General features: G+C 52.3%; 1 protein-coding gene across 3 annotated transcripts in view; it reads right to left on the bottom strand.

The window, feature by feature from the left end:
* Positions 1 to 324: 324 nt before the first annotated feature.
* The window catches only part of Hmcn2 (hemicentin 2), a 147,109-nt gene continuing 128,227 nt past the window's right edge, over positions 325 to 19,206 (bottom strand). For 2 of the 3 annotated variants that reach the window (XM_021181028.2, XM_029474452.1), the window contains 13 exons: positions 15,580 to 15,849; positions 10,216 to 10,365; positions 8,218 to 8,355; positions 8,000 to 8,121; positions 7,528 to 7,765; positions 6,447 to 6,509; positions 6,210 to 6,332; positions 5,518 to 5,652; positions 3,815 to 3,943; positions 2,949 to 3,269; positions 2,200 to 2,319; positions 1,796 to 1,922; positions 325 to 1,006 (listed from right to left, as the gene is read on the bottom strand). In XM_021181028.2, coding sequence (XP_021036687.1) covers positions 661 to 1,006; positions 1,796 to 1,922; positions 2,200 to 2,319; positions 2,949 to 3,269; positions 3,815 to 3,943; positions 5,518 to 5,652; positions 6,210 to 6,332; positions 6,447 to 6,509; positions 7,528 to 7,765; positions 8,000 to 8,121; positions 8,218 to 8,355; positions 10,216 to 10,365; positions 15,580 to 15,849 — 2,282 coding nt within the window. In that variant the 3' untranslated portion in view covers positions 325 to 660. The remainder of the gene's footprint in view (positions 1,007 to 1,795; positions 1,923 to 2,199; positions 2,320 to 2,948; positions 3,270 to 3,814; positions 3,944 to 5,517; positions 5,653 to 6,209; positions 6,333 to 6,446; positions 6,510 to 7,527; positions 7,766 to 7,999; positions 8,122 to 8,217; positions 8,356 to 10,215; positions 10,366 to 15,579; positions 15,850 to 19,206) is intronic. The other variant, XM_029474451.1, reaches the window with a different exon arrangement.

The following is a 19,206-nucleotide window of genomic DNA, read 5'->3' as shown; positions in this document are numbered from 1 at the left end:
TGAAGGGTGTGTGCCACCAGCCCTGGCAATTTTAAATTGTTCTTGAGAATTAATATACGGTGGTTTTGGTACCAGGCATCTGTGTCTCTGAAGAACATTTAGTTCTCAGTAATTCTCCCGCAGAACTACGGGGAAGGAAGACGGGTCTGCCATACTGCTCTGTTTTACACCAAACATCCTAGCCAGGGACAGAGCCTTATGATTCCTAAGGATGTGGGTCTGCTGACCCAGCAGCTCGGATCACATCAATGCTGGTCACGTCCCTCCCAGGCCCCTCCCAGGCCCCTCCTCAGTAAGATAAAATAACTCAGCAAAGACATCAAGTCAGTAAAAAAAAAGTTTTTATATTGTACACATTCCATGTGGTCAGGACAGTGCCAGTCGCTTCCACCCCTACTGGGTCTGTCCTGGACCACTGAGATCTTGCCCAGCTCCCCGCTGAGATCTGAGGAAAGACTCAGGCCTGACCCATTGGCTTTACCCTCAAAGGGGCAGCGGTCTCTGCCCTGGGGTCAAGGCCCTGCGCACAGCAGTGTTTACCAAAGATCTCACTGACGCACGGGGGCGGGAGAAGAGGATGTTCTCTGTCACTGTAGGTGTCATGGGCAAGGGCCACTCTGTTCCTCTTTGCGAGGTCAGGGTGGATCTGCAGCTCTGGCCTCAGTATGGGTAAGGCGACACTGAGATTAGCAGGATGTAGACGCTCTGGTGGCGGGGTGCCGCTGCGCGCACAGTCAAGCGGTAGAGCCCGGCGCGGGTGAGCGCTCTGCGGGTGTAGACCGCGCCTTGTCCAGCGCGTAGCTGGCGGAGAGCGAAGGGGCTGCGTGGGTCGGGCTCCAGCACGGTGAGCTCCGTGCGGTTGGCAGGGATGCCAGCCTCGGAGAAGGCGGCGAGGCGGGCCACGTCGTGGTGGGCGCGCACGCCGAGGGGCAGCGGCAGCAGGCGGTACTGCAGTGTAGACGGGCCGCTGGCGCTGCAGTCCTGAGAGCAGCGGCGGAAGCAGGTCCTGAGGGTGACACACACAAGCTCGTTGGGCCGCCATCCGGTGCACCCCAGCTCATCCCCAAGCTCCCCAAATATCTTGCCTGCATATGCCCCTATTAGTCCATTTCAGAGATCCACAAACTGAGGACCAGAGAAGCCAAATAGAGGTTTTCCTCCCCTTTAGCATGTCTTCCCCCCCCCCCCCACACACACACCCTTTTTTCCTTTCCTTGCCCAAAGCCCAGGGTAGCTCAGCAAACACACAACACGATAAAACTCAGTCACTTAGGTTCACTCAGAGGGGCCTAGAAGTGAGGAGCCTAGGGACTGAGTCACAGGTCTGGACTCCCAGAGGCAGGAGAGGTTCAAAGACACTTGTTCAGCCTTGTCAGAGTCTCCCCCACCGCCTGCTTCACTCCCCTTTGTAAGGTCTGGTCCCGAAGCCTTCCCCAGGTCCTGGTGAACATAGTGTGCCGAGTCCTGGAGTTTGTGAGAGTTCCCCAATTCCTATGTTTGGAGGTGCTTTCTGTCTGAGGTTATGTTTTTACAGGGGAGGGGTGTCCCAGAGAGCACACACCATGTAATGGCATGGAGCCAAGTTTGTCCCTGCCTGGGTACAGGTGTCCCAGGTGTCCCAGCACGTAGCTCTGGCCCAGGATGTCTGGCAGGGGAGTTTCCCCTGGCCTTGAGGTGCCTTCCTGGATGTGTGTGTGTGTGTGGGGGGGGGGTGTCCAGGCATGGGCAAGCTGGAGAAAAAGCCCTGTACTCATGTGCCCACCCCTGTACCTCTGCCAGCTGGGCCCCTCCTTACCCGGGGCTGGAGCCCTGCCGGTAGGTGGTAGGACAGGGCGTGTCTACACACTGGAAGCTGCCTCGGGTGTTGAAGCACATCTGGCCAGGCCCACACTCGATGCCATCTTCCTCACACTCGTTGATGTCTGGGTGGTAGGGTTCGGTAGGAGATGGGAAGATAGAACAGGGGAGAGGGAGACCAGAGGAGGCCGTGTGAAAGAGACCAGCTTTCTGAGGCAGAGCCCCAAGGAGAGACCCTCCCCAACACCTCTCCATCTCCCAGGGGCATGTCTTGGAGGGCATGTCTTGGAGGGACTTCCTCCTATCATGGGTGAGGTTCAGATGGAATAGCCCAGGGACACACAGCAGAACTTGTGTGTCCCTAATCCTGGGAGAGGTGTGGATTGGCTCTGGCTGGCTCACCCTGGCAGTTCTTCCCGCTGGGAAGGAGGCGGTAGCCAGAGGGGCAGAGGCAATAGTAGCTACCCTCTGTGTTTTGGCAGGCATGCTGACACAGGCTCCTAACACGGCACTCATCAAGGTCTGGTCCAGGTGGGGACAGAGGGCAGAGAGATGCTGAGTCAGATTGCCGTGTGGCCATGTGCTCTGAGACCGGTCAGGGAAGCTCTCTGCTCCAGGCAACCCCTCCCCTGCCTGCCTCACCCAGGCCTGCTGCAGGAGGAGTCTCTGGCTGGTGAAGAGTGGGAGCCATCACCAAGGCAAGAACAGGGGCCACTCTGCTGACAGAGTCCATCCCCTCTGCAGCCAGCCCAGCTTCCACAGGGTCCATAGGCTACAGACCTGTACCCTCTGCTCCTACAGTCCCTCTTTATAGCTTTGTGCCTAACTGGAATATTCTTTCACAGCCCCGCAAACCTCCCTCCCTCAAGAGCAGTGTTTCTTAAAGGTGTGGGGGGCGGGAGGTTCCTCAGGCATCTTTTTAGGAGGGCCTCCTAAAAACACCCCAAAGACAAACAGTTTGAATATCACCCCAGTCTCCCTCCTGGGTCCCCTTTGTCCATCCGCACAGCCACAGTGCTGCCCCTCACTTGCAGAATTTCCCCTGCCTCCACCCCACTTTGCCCATGAGTGCTGGGTTTCTGAGTTTGCTCAGATCCATGCCCAGCCTAAGAGCCCAGGACCACAGTGTGTGTGCCGAAGGCCTGCCTTACCTGCACACACGCCATCCTGCCTTATGAAGCCAGGTGGGCACCAGGCCCGGCCCACACTACTCAGGGCCCCAGAACCAGGCCGGAGGGAGACCCAGGTGTGGTAGGAACTACTGGGCCTGGGTACCCGAGACCGCAGCCAGGGCCCAAATGGGCTCCGGTGGCTGACAATGGTAATGTTTTGACGGTTCCGTTCCAGGGGGATACAGGTCCTGCCATCCCGTAGGAGAGTCTGGCCTGGTGGGCACAGGCATCGGTAGCTGCCCTGGAGGTTCTGACACTGGTAGACACAGGGTGTGGGCAGCTGTAGGCACTCGTTGATGTCTGTAGAGGGAGAGCGACAGGGTGTGAGGAGGGTAGGTACTCTGTGGCCTACAGGCGCTCCAGCTGCCCTTTGGCTTCTTTTTCTTTTTACTTTGAGACAGTCTTGCTTGGGCTGTGCCTCTGTCTCCTGAATACTGAAATGAGAGCTGTGTCCCTCTATGCCTGGCTCAGCTGCCTCTCCCTGTCATCCTCCCAGAATTCAATGCCTTATACACTATTCACAGGGTTTCCCTTCAAGCTGGCCTCATGAGGATCCTGGTACCTGCATAGTCCCTGACCCTAGGTCTGCAGTTAGGGCCTAACTCCCAGGCGGTGGAGTCTCAATCCTTAGTGACAGTCATTCATTCTACCCCATACCTCCCCTGCCTTGGTTGTCACCTCCTCCCCTTCTGACATCCACAGAAGTGCCCCTATGCAGGATCTAGTGAGAGGCCTTGGCTACTGCTTTAGGCCTTTTCAGACTCTCCAGACCATAAACACTCCTTGTCCTGAGTCAGAGCTGAGTGAGACCCAGGACCCAGAGGGGCTTCTGCTGTCCCCCTTACCTAGGCAAGGCAGGCTGTGACCCTGTTGGCGGTACCCTCTGGGACAACCACAGTGGTGGCCACCTGGAGTGTTCTCACAGAGTTGATTGTAGTGACACTCATCCAGCTGTTCTAGACATTCATCCACATCTGGGGAGGCAGCGGTGTGGTCACAGGCATGGTCATGGAAGAGGTTCAGCCCAGAGGCCTCCTCCGAGGACAGCCCCTCCTCCTCCACAGTAAGGCTATGTCTGTCTCCTTTTCTTTTCTTTTCTTTTCTTTTCTTTTCTTTTCTTTTCTTTTCTTTTCTTTCCTTTCCTTTCCTTTTCCTTTTCCTTTTCCTTTTCCTTTTCCTTTTCCTTTTCCTTTTCCTTTTCCTTTTCCTTTTCCTTTTCCTTTTCCTTTTCCTTTTCCTTTTCCTTTTCCTTTTCCTTTTCCTTTTCCTTTTCCTTTCCCTTTCTTTCTTTCTTTCTTTCTTTCTTTCTTTCTTTCTTTCTTTCTTTCTTTCTTAGTTTTTTCAAGACAGGGTTTCTCTGTGTAGCCCTTGCTGTCCTGGAACTCACTTTGTAGACCACGCTGGCCTCAAACTCAGAAATCCGCCTGCCTCTGCCTCCGGAGTGCTGGGATTAAAGGTGTGCGCCACCACGCCCAGCTCCTGTCTCCACGGCTGTACAAGGCTGCACACTGCCACTTTACAACCTCCATTTTTGAGAACCACGCAAGGTTAGAAGGCAACAGGGTCCAGACTCCAAAGAAAAGAAGGGACTTAGAATGTGGGTTCCAGAGGAGCTGTCATATTCTAGGCCCTGAGTAGGCAACACTCCTCTTACACAAGTTCCTCGTGTGCAAGAAAAGGCCCTGTGGGTGAGGGGTCAGATGTGTGCAGGGTTTAAGGACCTGGGATACAGGAAGAGATGAAGGTAGGAATGTAGGAAGGAAGAGGGGGAGGGAGGAAGGGAGGAAAGGAAGAAGGAAGGAGGAAGGAGGAGGGAGGAGGGAGGAAAAAGGAGGGAGGAGGTAAAAAGGAGGGAGGCAGGGACAGGAAAAGAATCTCTTAAGATCCAGAAAGCTCCAGAAACTCATAGACTCACAAATCTTTCCCTTGGGGCTATATAAACAGCAACGTTTGCCAAGGAAGAGGAGGCCCTTCAAGCTGCTGCCCAGGCTGGGGTGGACTCCTCCAGGATGCAGCTGTCTTCGAGTCACTATGTCTTTGCAAGCAGCCCCTCACCTTGACTCCGTAAGCAGTCCATAAACTCACTGGCTTGCTATGCTAGATTCTATGGAATTGTTTCTTTAGTCAGTTGCTGGTGTCTGATCTGGGATGAATAGATGTTCAAGTCTGCCCAGGAAAACACCACATGACATGTGCCTAAAACCATACAATGTGTAAAGGTCTCCCATCAAGGGACAGCAATTGGATGTTAATACAAAGGCCACTTGCCACTGATGCCCAGTGACTGCCCGGAAGCTGTGTTGAGAAGGACCCAGAGGCTGGCTCTAGTCTGGACCACGATGTGGGAGTTAGCCATGGAAGGAAGTGGCATTCCTGCTGCCTCTGACTTATATCCCTGATGCCATCAAACACAAGTGGGCAGAGGTTGAAAGGGAAAGATAGGAACCAGCTCTGGGCTTCTGCCAAGAGAGTTCTAGATGCCCTGAATCCCAATGACACTCTCTGGTCTCTTGGGAGTTTGACTGGCCCCGCCTGGTGCCCCAGTCACCTTCACAGTTGCTTCCATCAGCTGTTACCCGGAAGCCAGGCCTACAGGAAGCGAGGCAGTTATAGGATCCAAGCAGGTTCACACAGCGCTGTTCCTCCTGGCAGAGGTGGGTGTCACCTGCACACTCATCCACATCTGGGGGCAGAGCACAAGGTGTGTGTGTGTGTGTGTGTGTGTGTGTGTGTGTGTGTGTGTGTAGGGGGTGGGAAGGGGTGGACAGTGTGAACGTTTGCCTTCCTGCTGCCATCCTTAAGCTCTGGCCTGGCCCACTCATAGCCTAGAAGACCTGACATGAAGGTCTCTCAGCCCATAGTTCTTAGGTAAGGTTTAGACCATGTCCCCTTGGATTCTAGCTAGAAAGCCAAGAGAGACTTGGGAGGGCCAGGCCCCACTGCTGGCAGTGACAGGCAAAGACACAGGTTAGAATCAGGGTGAGACCTGTCATTCAGCCATGGATCAGAAAATCAGAACAGGGCTACTGAGCCTTGAAGCTGCTGTGGGGAGATCTTACAAGCTTGAGGAACACACAGGGACCACATGTTTGTCTCTGAGGGTTCACATCACCCCAACACCTCTTATCTTCCAGAAAATGACCCCTCCGTAGGCATGTGCTTCCCTTTGGAATCTGGGCCCTGAGGAGCCCACTACAGGCTTGAGCGGGGCTGGAGCTGCACTTCCCCGGGGCTGCTCACCTCTACAATTCCTGTGGTCCCAAGCCAGGGAAAAGCCAGAGGGGCAGGAACAGGAAAAATGGCCAGGAGCATTGCGGCAGGTATGAGAGCAGGGGCTGGGACCTCCTGAGCATTCGTCCTTATCTGGGTGGGAGACATGAGACTCTGTTCACAGGCTCTCCTGCCAGCTGGCTGGGGTGGGTTGTACATCCCAGAAGGAGAGGTCACCTTTGTTCCTACTGGCTGGGAATAACTCACCCACACAATATGCTCCCTGTGCATCCGGCTCAAAGCCCTCGGGACAGCCAACTTCATTTTCCTCTGTAATGGAAGCATGAAGACCCTGAGGGAGCCAATTCCCCAGGGCATCCTGGGCTTGTTCTTTGGGCTGGGCCAGGCAGTGGGCCCTGGCTGGGAGCTCAGCCTCAGCTTTGAACCAGACGGTGACAGCGAGACAACCAGCTGGCTCCGGGCCCAGGCTTGTGGGAGGTGGTAGTTATGGGGACATACCTGGTCTTGTAGCTGTGCCCGGGGGTGGGGTGGGGTGGGGTGGGGTGGGGGTGGGGGAGGCTCTTAAGGGCAGAGAGCCAGGAGAACTCAAGAGAGACCACTAGAGAGAAGTAGACTGTTTGAGTGCAAAACTGCTCAGAGAGCCCAACAGTCATGCAAAGGGGGTTGTGATTGCTGGTCAGTGGCCAGCAAGAAAGGGAGATGGGACTGCCTCAGCAACTGCAGGGACAGTCAGTCACCCTTAGCAAGGTGGCCTCTGGGGGCCAGTTAGGGTTGTAGAGGCAGAGTCTTTACTGCTGGCCTGGGGAAGCTAGCAGTTCATGACCACTGTGCAGCTAGGAACCATGGGATTCCCATCAGGTCCATAGCCGGAAAGCAGCACAGATAGGCTCTGAATCAGGGTGTGCCTTGCCTTAGAGCCTTGCTCCTTCCAGCTTTCCTTTCCGGGTCTTAAGCAATGAAAAGATACTTTTAAAGCATTCCTCAGCTCTGACTATATGATGTGCTCAGGTGGGTCACCAGAGCTTGCACCCACGGGGCCTTTGGTGCAGGCACCTTGGGAGATGGGAGTGGGTGTGGTTTAGACTTGGAGTGTGGAGTATATCTCCTGCCTAGGAAAAGGCTTCAGAGGTCTGGGCAGGAGTGGCTCGAGTAGCTGAACTGGCCCTGCTAGAGTGGGCGGGGCCAGGCTGGAATGGGCGGGGCCAGAGGAGCTAGGCTGCTGCCCTATGCACGCCCCTCTCCTTAGCCTGTACTCCGTGTGAATGATCAGAATTTGGGACTCTGGCAGTCTTCGCTGGTAGGTGGAAGTGGGACAGTGGGGCCTCACCTGCTTGCAGGGCTGTGGTAAGCTGGAAGTTCAGGGCCTCTGCCTCAGGGTCAAAGGCCGAGCTGATAGAGGAGGCCCGAAGATGCTGCACCAGCTGGGGCTGGAGGCCCCGGGTCTCATCATACTGGATGCTGTGATTGCAGTGCAGGGAGGCTGGGAGGCTGTCGTGGAGGAAGCGCTGTGTGGAGCCCGCAAATAGCTGGCCAGGCCCTGTCTGCACATAGTGCTCCTGGAAGTCCTGGGGGAAGGGAAGGGTCCCACTTTAGAGAAGCCAGGAGGGAGCTGGAGTGCTGCGTGAAGAAGACTGGGCAAGCCTCCTTGTCTCTTCTGCTCAAGAACTGGCAGTCGGGGGGCCGCGCCGTGCCTGTGATGTTCTTGAGACCCATGGCAACTGGCTCCTGGTGTATGAGGACAGAAGGAGGGCCTGTTTGCTTAGGGTGGGTTGGTGGAGCAGCCCAGATCTAGTAAGTACCTGTACTCGCAGATCTCCGTCGGCCAGGCTCTCTGGGATCATGCCATTGATTTTCATGTCCACGAGCAGGAGTCCATCAGGATCCAGGCCCCGAGCCACCTGGGTCATTGTGAGCAGCTCCCCTGCAAGCCGTCCCCACCCAGCCTGGAGTCAGCGCAGGGGCAGCCTGGGCTCTCTCAGGCCCAGCCCCCAGCCGTCTGCAAGAAGACCATGCTCACCTGTAGAAAATTCCATCTGTGACTCCTGCTGGAAGCTGCCACCCGTCAGAGAGTAGCCATTTAAGGCCTCTCCACTCTCTCTAGCCAGGGCCCAGTAGATGGGGGCAATCGTGACTACCAGCACCCGCATTAGAGGCCCTGGATGTAGCAGAACACAGGCCATGTTAGGACTGGCGTCTCAGAGCAGCGATGCTGCTCACGATCCCTCTGTGGCTCCCCCTTCTCTCAGCCTTTCCCTCCCTGGCCATGCTTGGCCTGGCTACTAAACATGCCAGGTGTTTAGCAGACCCCAGGAGATAGCAAAATATACTTTATGGAGCAGCTAGAAAAGCAAATATTATAAAGAAATGCATGGGATGTGATATTTAGCCAGGTTCAACAGAACCAGATAGATGGTCCCCATGGCTCGGGGGGGTGGGGGGCACAGGCTGTCACTATGTGCTGGTTGGGTTGATGATCAACTAACTTGTGGACAACTTCTGCAAGCACCTGGGAGAGGAAGGAGTGTTCTGAGCCTTTGACTGCCCTAGGTAACATTTGGACCTCTTAGGGCTAGGAGAGGTCACAGACCGGGTCAGGGGGGCACCGCCCACTCACAGCTTCCTCAGGGTCAGGGACAGTGGTGGTACCTAATGGGGTGACAGGAGGGAGCTAGAGCCCTTGTGGGCAGCAGAACCTGTCCAGTTCCTCAGAGCCTCTGCCCCATTACAGTCAAGCTCACTGGGCCTAGGTCTAGACATTTCCCCATGGCTCCTGCAGCTGGAAGCAGCAGCCACAACTAGGCAGCATTTTGTTTAAATTAGTCTCTGTCGACAGCGGCTTCAAGTCTGGCAGTTAAAGCCCCTGACCTGGGGCTGGAGAGATGTCTCCATTAAGGGCATTTGTTTTTCTCGCAGAGAATCTGGGCTCAACTTCCAGCACCCACATAGTGGCTCACAACCATCTGTAACTCCAGTTGCAGAGGACCTGACAGTCTTTTCTGGCCTCTGCAGGCACCAGGCATGCACATGGTTGTACATACATAAATGCAGACAAAACATTTGTACACATAAAATAAAAGCAAATGATTCTAAAACTAAGCAAAAAAAAAAAAACCCAAAATAAAAAACAAAACAAAATAAGTTAACAACTGAGGCCATGTGTGGCTCTGGAGAACTGCTCCTAGTGAGAACTTGTCTCTGCCTTTCCTTACACTGGGTCCTCAGAAGGGGGAGGGGCCTTGGGTCCTTTATGTAGGCTTGCCAAGACAGGGCCTGTGAGCCACCTGCATATTCTCTGCTCAAGACATCCTGTTTCTTGAATCTGTGATTCAAAGCAGGTGCATGCCTCTTTCTCCTCTTCCTCCTCCTCTTCTACCTCCTCTTCTTCCTCTCTCTGTTCCTTCTCCTCCTCCTCCTCATCTTCCCTTTCTTCCCTTTCCTTTTTCTCCTGCTCTTCCTTCTCTTCCTCTTCCTTCTCCTTTCTTTTTGATTTTTTTTTTTGAGGCAGGGTTTCTCTGCATAGCCCTGAGTACCCTGGAATTCACTCTGTAGATCTGGCTGGCCTCAAACTCTGAGATCCACCTGCCTCTGCCCAGCATCCCAAGTGCTAGGATTAAAGAAAGACTTGTGCCACCACGCCAGGCTGCCTCCTGCTTATTGGATGACGGAATTCTGAATCTTTCCTGCTGTCTGTCCCTTCCAGCTCATGTCTGTTAATCAATTCTTCACTTTTCTATCGGCTTCCATCGGCGGGGGGGCTCCCCGAGTGTAAGCGTCATCCCCATCGTCCTCTGAGCTCCTGATGTAGTACCCTGCTCACACGCACCCTCTCCCTGTCTATTTTAAATGCAGTGACTGTTTGGTGATGGTGGTATGGGGGTGGGAGCCTGTGAGCTGGAGAGGGCTTCGGCTCTTCAAGGTAGTCCTATCTTCAGGTACTAGGCCTTGAACGAGCCTTTTCTGTTGCTTGGGTCCAGCAGGTGTCCTAGCGTCCCTCCCCACCCCCCTCCCCACATACCCACACTTGCTGGGACATGACTGATGCTGCTCCAGATGGTTGGAGCCTCAGAGCTGCCCTGCTGTAGCACACTGATGTTGAGAGTAGCCATTCCAAATTCCTGGCCATTGATGATTCCAGTCATGCTGCCCCGGCTGCCCCGGGGCTCCCCTGTGGAGCAGAAGACAAACAATAGTGACACATGCTAACTACCCACTCTGAGCCCCATTCAAAGGTGTCAGCACTGCTACTCTTTCATCAAATTGGAAATTGAGGCTCAGAAAGGCACAGTGTCCAAAGATACACAGCTAATAGGTAACAGACTCAAAAGCACAGAAGATCTTGGCTCAAAAATAAAGGAGACTCTGTCTGGGGAGAGGGCTCAGCCAGTGATGTGCTTGTCGTGCAAGCACGAGTGCCTGAGCTTGGTCCCCAGAGCCCACATAGAAATGCCAGCCATAGTGGTATATGCTTGGGGTCCTGGTGCTGGCGAGGCAGAGACAGCAGAGGGAGAGGTGGAACCCTGGAGCTCACCAGCTAGCCAGCTTAACCTGGGCTCAGTGAAAGATCCTCTCTTAAAAACAAGGTGGATAGCTCCTGGGGAGCGACACAAGTTGTCATCTGGCCTCCTTATGCACCTGCACCCACATGCACCTGCACACACATACACCCACACACACATCATGCACACACATACAACCATACACACATCATGCACACAGGTGTACTCATACCCACATGCACCTGCACAAGGCACCCCCCCACATGCACCTACACACAATGCTCATGCACACATATACACCTGCATACACATGTATGACATACATGCACCCACACATGCATGCACCTACATACATGCACGTGCACACATGCATGTACAAACATGTACCTGCACACTGCATGACCTACATGCATCCATACATGCATGCACCTATATACATGCATGCACCTGCACCTGCACGCATGCACCTGCCCACATACACCTGCCAACATGCATTTGCCCACATGTATGTACAATGCACCTACCCACACATGTACCTGCACATACACGTGCACACATACACATAGAGCCAGGCAAGTCATGTCCCTAAGTCACATCAAGTTGGCTTGTTTATAAAATGAGGAGGTGGATCTACAGACACACAGAAGACCTGTTGGTCTAAAACTTGCCAAGAGCTATGATGGCAAAGGTTGGCATGCTGTAGGGAGAGGGCACCATGCCAAGAACTGAGTATTATCACCAGAGCATCCTCATTCCATCAGTGGCCCTGGCTCCAGCTGGTCTGCAGCTGCTCTAGCTGGAGTGGGCTGGCTGCCCAGAGGCTGCCAGGCACTCCAAGCAGCCGTTCTTTTGCACAAACTCAATGGATGACATCGGCCCGCAGGGCCCCTGCTTCCTCTGCCTAATGAACCAGCTGACTCTATTGGGCAGATGGCCTTCCAGGGGGCACAAGACAGAGGGAGCCTGGCTCTCTGCTCACCAGCCCTCCAGGGAAATTAACAGCAAACTGCAGATGAACTATCAAAAAACAACCGGGAAAAACAAAAAAAAAAAACAAAACACAGAACATTCCATGGCCAGGATCTTAAATGGTCAATCAAGACGGGTTAATGTCAGGTTCTAGGAAGTGCAGCCCTCATCTGGGGTCTGGTGATGCCCATCTGGAATGCTTCTCATCCATATCTGTTTCACAACAGGGCACAGGGAGGGAGCTGGCTCCTGCAGGGAGGGAGACAAGTCTGACCCAGATCCCTGGAGGCCACAGGCGCTCTGAGCCCTTGAATGGCAGGCCACTTTTTAGACATTAGGAGTCTCAGCCTCTTGTTGCCCATCCCTGGAAAAAAAAACAGCCAGGCCTAGGACACACTCTTACACTGATAAGGCAGAAAGAATAAAACAGCAGGGAGGAGGGACAGGTCTGTAGTCAGGGCAGGAGGTTCAGCGCTTACCTAGCTGGTTGTCCTGGTCCCCAGGACTGCCAAGCCAAGGCCAACCAAACAAATGAAAAGCAACATAAAACAGGGGCTGGAGAGATGGCAGTAAAGTACGTGATGTGCAAGCAGGAAGACCTCTCCTAGGGTGAGCTCACATAAAAGCTGTGTGCCTGTGACTCTAATGCTGGGGAGAAAGGGCTGTAAGAGAGGCAGACCCTGGGGCCTGCTGGCCAGACAGCCTAAGAGACTGGTGAGTGCTGGGTTAGTGAGAGATTCTGGCTCAAACAGAAAGTATGGAAGGAGACTGGAGAGATGGCTAAGTAGTTAGGAGAAGGCACGTACTGCTCTTACAGAGGACCCAGGTTCAGTTCCCAGCATCTGCACCAGGCAGTTCACAATCATCTGTAACTCAAGTTTCAAGGAAACCAGCGCCCTCTTCTGGCTTCTGTGGGCACTTGCATGCGCACAGTGCACATACATTCACACAGGCATACATATATACACATACATAAAAAAATAAATAAATTTTCTTATAAGGTTGGGGAGCAATAGAGTAAGACACTCAATGTCAACTTCTGTTTCTTCACCTGCACACACACACACACACACAATCACATACACATTCGCTCTCTCTCACACACACATACATTCACACACTCACTCTCACATAGTCAAACACATACACACATACACACTCACACACAACACAGTCACATCCACACAGTCACACATCCACACACACACACACACACACACAATCACATACACATTCGCATACATACTCTCTCTCACACACACATACATTCACACACTCACTCTCACATAGTCAAACACATACACACTCACACACAACACAGTCACATCCACACAGTCTCACACACACACACACACAACCGAGAGAGAGAGAGAGAGAGAGAGAGAGAGAGAGAGAGAGAGAGAGAGAGAGTGCTTCAAAATCCCTTTACACAACAAAACCATTGAAGAAACTTAAATCCTGAGGCCCACCACATGGAGAAGGTGGCCGTTGTGGGTGTGGAGACTGAAACAGGAAGCTGCTATTTATCTCTCACAGACAAGAGATGGAAATGACACATGTAATGAAATGAAACTGAAAAAGATATGTCTCCAGGCAGATTATCATGGGATGTCACCCAAGCCAGGCAGAAAAGGGGTAGGTTTTAAAGCTAGCCTAACCTTGTGTAGGAAGCAGAGAGATTTACAGTTGGAGAGAAAACAAACAAATAAAAACCCGGAGTCAGGCATGGTGGGTTGTGCCTGAAATGCCAGCACTGGAGGAGACTGAGGCAGGAGGATGGCTGTGAGTTCTAGGGCCAGCCTGGGCTACAGAGTGAGAATGTTACAAAATGGAGCTAAACATTACTGAGAATTACCTAAGCATGGGAAGAGACAGGCAGCGCCACAGAGTTGTCTCTGACACAACCCATGGCTGTCACATGCATACCACCCCCAGTGCATGTAAATAAAAATATAAAAAGAATGACCCAAGCACGTTCTGATCAATGAATTATGGGTAATAACTAGTTTTCTGATTTCAGACTTCTGTTTTCTCTGCCCTTTCCGTAATTAGCAAATATGAAAGAAAACCGTCATTTCCACTATTAAATAAAGAGCGGTGTTGGGGTAAATTCTTCCCCACGCCACCTCCTCTTTCACATCTTGATGCTCTAACCCTAGGACCTCGGGATAGGACCTCATTTAGAAACAGGATCTTCACAGAGAACAGCACATCAAAATGAGGTCATCAGGATGAGCCCTTGTCCAGGATGCCCGCCCGGTGACGTTATCAAAATAGGGAATTAGAGGCTGTCTTTAGTTACTGTCCTTTTTGTCACTGTGAAGAGACACCATGACCAAGGCAGTTCTAACAAAAGAAAGCATTTAATTGGGGTCTTGCTTACAGTTTTAGAGGCTTAATCCATGATTATCATGGCAGGAAGCAGATAGAAAGGCATGGGGCAGTAGCTGAGGGCTTTATATCCTGATTTATAGGCAGCAGGCTGAGAAACAGGCGCTGGGCCTGGTGCTGGCTTTTGAAACCTCAAAGCCCACCCTCCAGGGGCACACCTCCTCCAACAAGGCCACACTTTCTAATCCTCTGAGCAGTTCATCAACCGGGATGCAGCATTCAAAGGAATGAGCGTATGGGCCCCACCTTATTCAACCCTTCACACAGATGGGAGCTCACAGGGAGATTGCCGCACAATACAGCAAAGATGGGCAACTCTTCCAGAAGCCAAGGAATGCTAGTGATGGCCAGAAGCTATGGGCAGAATCTCCTCCTTAGGCTCAGGAGGGACCAGTACTTCCAAGGCTTTGATTTTGGATTAACAGCCTCTCAAACTGAAAGATGGTGTCTGTGAATTAAGCCCCAGACTATGGGGTTTCATGATGTCCACCTCAGAAACCAACATAGAGACCTACACAGAGCTTTGTGGTTTGAACTGGGAGCTTGTCACCAGGAGAGAGGAAGAGATAGGACCAAGTTCTGAAACAGAGGAAAGTCCCTCAGGCCTGACGTCACCCTTGAGTTAGCAACTTCCTCTGGGTATCCAAGAACCATTGATGTCTGGGTACATCTGTTAGCAATTTGCCTCTTCTTACAAACAAGGGAACTAAGGATCAGAAAGGTTCCTACAGCTGCTTGACAAATGTCAAATCTCAATTTCTTTAGAGGTACCACACTGGCTGGAGAAGAGATCTATGGAGAGAGATTGTGACATCAGGTGGAAATATATTGGTGATGTCTGCCATAGGCAGGGTTAGAGAAGGGACAGAGATTCTGACACTGTGTGTGGAAATGGATTGGTGATGTCTACCATTGACATGAGATACACACCCATGCCCATGAGGTATTTGGTGCAGAGGCAGACAATCCAGAAATGATATTCTGTGACTTTTCTTTATGTTGGCTTGAATTGTTTTTACAGTGGTTGCTCAGGACACCACTTTTTGATATTAAGTTTGGCCTGACCCTAAGGAGAAGGGGGCTGATTAAGGAATCTCTAGATAGTGGGGGTCAGTAATGTCAGTAAGCTGTGATCCTTTCGATGCCCTACCATGGCTGTGTGAGACTTGGGGTGACCACTAGTTCACAGATGTTCACAGCAAAGTCCTCAAGGGCATCATAGGTAATCTTATTTGATCTTGACCTTTCCTTGAGGTCATGGGGTGCCCAGATGGAGGGTGTGGGCCAAAGTCACATGACCAGAACAGCCTGGTTCTCTGGTTAAGGTGAGTATGGTAAAGGCTTAGCCCTTCTGAGATTCAGTTTCCTCGGACAGGATGGAACGCATAGATTTCCTATCTGCCTCAGGCTCTGTTATAACTGTGTGAAGAACCAGGAAGCCTGCAGGGCAGTGGTCCAGGCTCTGCTAAGCAGGACACATCCACTAGACTCAGTCTGGAGGCCCAGGCAGGGACGCTCCTTACCTCTTACGGCCAGCAACGCCTTGGCTGTGACAGAGCCCAGAAGATTGTGAGCAACACACTCATACACTCCAGCATCTCCAGCTTCCACATGCTCCAGCCACAGGCTCCCATCTGGCAGGGCCCGGAGCATCCGACCAGCCTGTAGCGGTTGGCCTGCCCGTAGCCACTCGATCGTGGGCACAGGCTCTCCGGTGGCCCGGCATCGCAGCTCCACATCCACTCCAGACCTCACTGTCATGTCCCGAGGCTCCACCTGGAACACTGGGGCACCTGAGGGAGGAGTGGGGCAGGTTTTAGGGAGAGTCTTGTCTATTCCAGTGATCTGTGCTCATTTAGAAAACACCAGAAGGTGGGAAGGATGTGAGAGCCACACACATTCCTGCCCTGCAGCTGGTGGCCTCTTCACTGCCTTACACACAAGGGACATGCTTTTCCCAGGAGACCACCGTTGTGTGCCAACACTGCTGCTTTTGCTCCATGATGCTGCCTCACATTTGATGGTGCCCCCCACTCCCACCCTAAGATGTTATCACTAAGAACTTGGGATGTGGGTCAGTAAGAGTACTCGCTGTGCAAGCATAAGGACCTGAGTTCAGATTCTCACCACCTATGTTTAAGATGCCAGGTGTGCACTCCATGGGTACTTATTCTCTGCACTTTAATCAGACAAAAGTGAGACATCCATATTGCCCCCCACCCCCACCCCAAGGCTCAGGGACCATCACAGAACACAGGGCAGAAAGTCTGTAAGGGCCAGAAGTCAGGGAGAGCCAGAGTAAACATGTGTTCTGGATTTGACAGGACCGCTGAGGTCATAAGCTTTTGTCAGCCCTCGGTTGCTTCTAAGACCCGAATGGGATCAAACCATTGAACATTCGAACACAGACCCGGGGTGAGCTTACAAGCCCCCTCCCCCGAGGAGCTGTTGACAGCTGATGGCTCCTAGAGAATAAGTTTTCTTTAAGGATGTGGCCCCAGTAGGACGATCTTGCTCCATCAGGTGGCCCCATACCCCACACCCAGGACTATAGTATATGTATGGCACAAATTAGACTCTGTGGCTTATAAAAACAAAAAGAACACTGGACAGTGGTGGAGCATGCCTTTAATCCCAGCACTTGGGAGGCAGAAGCAGGCAGATTGCTGAGTTCAAGGCCAGCCTGGTCTACAAAGTGAGTTCCAGGACAGCCAGGGCTACACAGAGAAACCCTGTCTCGAAAAACCAAAAAACCAAACCAAACCAAAACAACAACAACAACAGCAAAACAAAACCCCCCCACAAAACAAAACAAAACAAAAAGAACACAAAGTTAGGAGTGGGTGGGGAGGTGATCTCAGAGGAGTTAGCAGGAGGAGTGGGGGAATATGTTATATTAAAAAGCACCAGTCATGGCTGTGCCTGCCTGTAACTGTAACCCAGTGCTGTGGAGGGCAGAGAAAAGAGGATTATCGGGGCTTGCTGCCTGCCAGTGTAGCTCCAGTTTCAGTAACAGACCCTGTCTGGAGGGGATAAAGAGCTAGACTCCTGAGAACTTCCTGAGTGTCTCAGCTCACTACAGCCAGTTCTACGAAAGCTGTGTGCTGTGTGACCTCACAACTCAGCTGTGGGACTCATCTCAACAGAAATGCAGGTATGCTCCTCAGCAATGTGAATCTCCCTACCAAGCTGCTCAAAATCCCCCAAACTGAAAAGGATCCACTGGGGAGCACAGAAGCAACATCGGCAACGTGGCAGGAAACCATACGGCCACAAAATGGCACGGAGATTCCAACAGCACCGACAGTGTCACAGCTTCTTTCTGCTTTTAGTGGAGCTGGAGGTAGAACCCTGGGCCACATACTCAACTAGACAAGTGCTCTGCCACCAAGCTTGTCCTAGCACCTGGATTCCATTTAGATGAAGGTCAAGGGCTGGAGAGATAGTTCTCACACATAAAATAAAACGTTTTACATCTTAAAAAATTAGAATGAAACAAGAGTGTGGAAGCACCCGGCAGTCATGGCTGAGCAAAGCGGTCCTCCACAAGCCCTCCTCCCCCAGAAAGTATGAAACTTCAGCGGAATTGACAAGTATTTCAGGGCCCAAGAAGATAGCCAAAGATCCACAACACACAACAGGTTTCCAGAACCGTGGCTGACAACAGTGTCAGCCTGCTGTACTGCCCAGGGCTCTGCTTACCCTGCTCCTCACCCCCACCCCACACGGCATCTCCACAGGCCAGCTGCGAAAGCCACCAGCTTTCTATAACCAGGGCCCCCCTGCAAGTCGGTGACAGAGGAGACAATTCCGGGGGCTGAAGTACAGAGGGGAAGAAAACCGGAGGACACAAATGGCCACTCCAGAGCCTGGCTGAGGAGTCAGAGAACCTGGCAGAACTTTAACAACAGCAAGGAGGGTGTGGAGGAGACCTGGGCTGGCCGCTCCCTTCCGCTCTGGTAGAGGGAAAGATGTGGGTAGAGGAAGACCAGAGATGGATGATCAGTGACCCACTCTACAGCCACATGAGGCTGAAATTCAGCTCCAGGTCTTCTGTCATGCTCACAATGTCTGATGAAGTAGTTTGGTGGCGGCTACTTTCAGACCTTCTGGCTGCTGAGTCATATGTCTGTGCTCTCTCCTGTGTGGGCTGGCTGTCACTGTGCCTTCAGGCTGATAATTTCCTGGTTCCTGATTGAGCCAGAGAGTTCCCATTGCAGCTGAAACAGCATGACTCCAGCAGTGTGTAATGGATGTGGTCTTGCACCAGCCTCCCTCCTCCATGGGGAGAGAAGACATGGCCCGCACTGTCAGGCCTGTTCATCCCAGGCCTCTGCTGACACCCTAGAACACTACAGGGGCTCAGCATCGTAGTTAGGCAGCTGGGGTCTTCAGGATTCCCAGTAGGGCTCCCACTAACTGTAGAGAGAGGGTTCCCTCATGAGAGAAGTAGGGCCAGTCCTGTGCCCTCGTTAGGCCTGACCCTGGGGACAGTGATGGTCCCTGTTCAGGGTATCAGGGACCTCATCTATGCATGGTACAGGCTGTACATAGTGATTCCCACGGAAACGAGCAAGATGACTGTCCTAGCAATTTATCTTCCTGCCTCATCCTCTGTTCATTCTTTCCCTGGTTTAAAATTTTAATTTAAATTACATTCATTTACTTAGGGGCTAGAGAGATGGCTCAGTGGTCAAGGCTGCAAACTGTTCCTGCAGAGGGATGGGTTTGGTTCCCAGAATTCACATGACTCATAGCTGCCTGTAAACTCCCACTCTGGACTCTACAGCCCTTTTACTGTATACACACACACACACACACACACACACACACACACACACAGAGTTAAATGTTTAAAATATATTTTATGTGTGTAATGTGTGTTGTATGTTGTGTGATGGTAGTGGTGATGGTGTATGTGTACATGTTGTCTGGTGTGTGTGTGTGTGTTGTGCATGTATATGTGTGTGTGTTGTGTGGTGGTGGTGGTGAGAGTGCATGTGTATATGTTGTATGTGTATTTACTGTGTGTGCGAGCATGTGCGTGCGTGTGCTTGTGTGTGTGTGTGTGTGTGTGTGTGTGTGTGTGTGTGTGTGTGTGTGTGTGTAGGTTCCATCACACAGGTCCTAGGGATTGAACTCTGACTATC

Source organism: Mus caroli, chromosome 2 (genome assembly GCF_900094665.2).
Source record: "Mus caroli chromosome 2, CAROLI_EIJ_v1.1, whole genome shotgun sequence".
NCBI lineage: Eukaryota > Metazoa > Chordata > Mammalia > Rodentia > Muridae > Mus > Mus caroli.
Note: the sequence above shows the minus strand (reverse complement) of the source record. Positions and strands in the feature narration are given on the sequence as shown.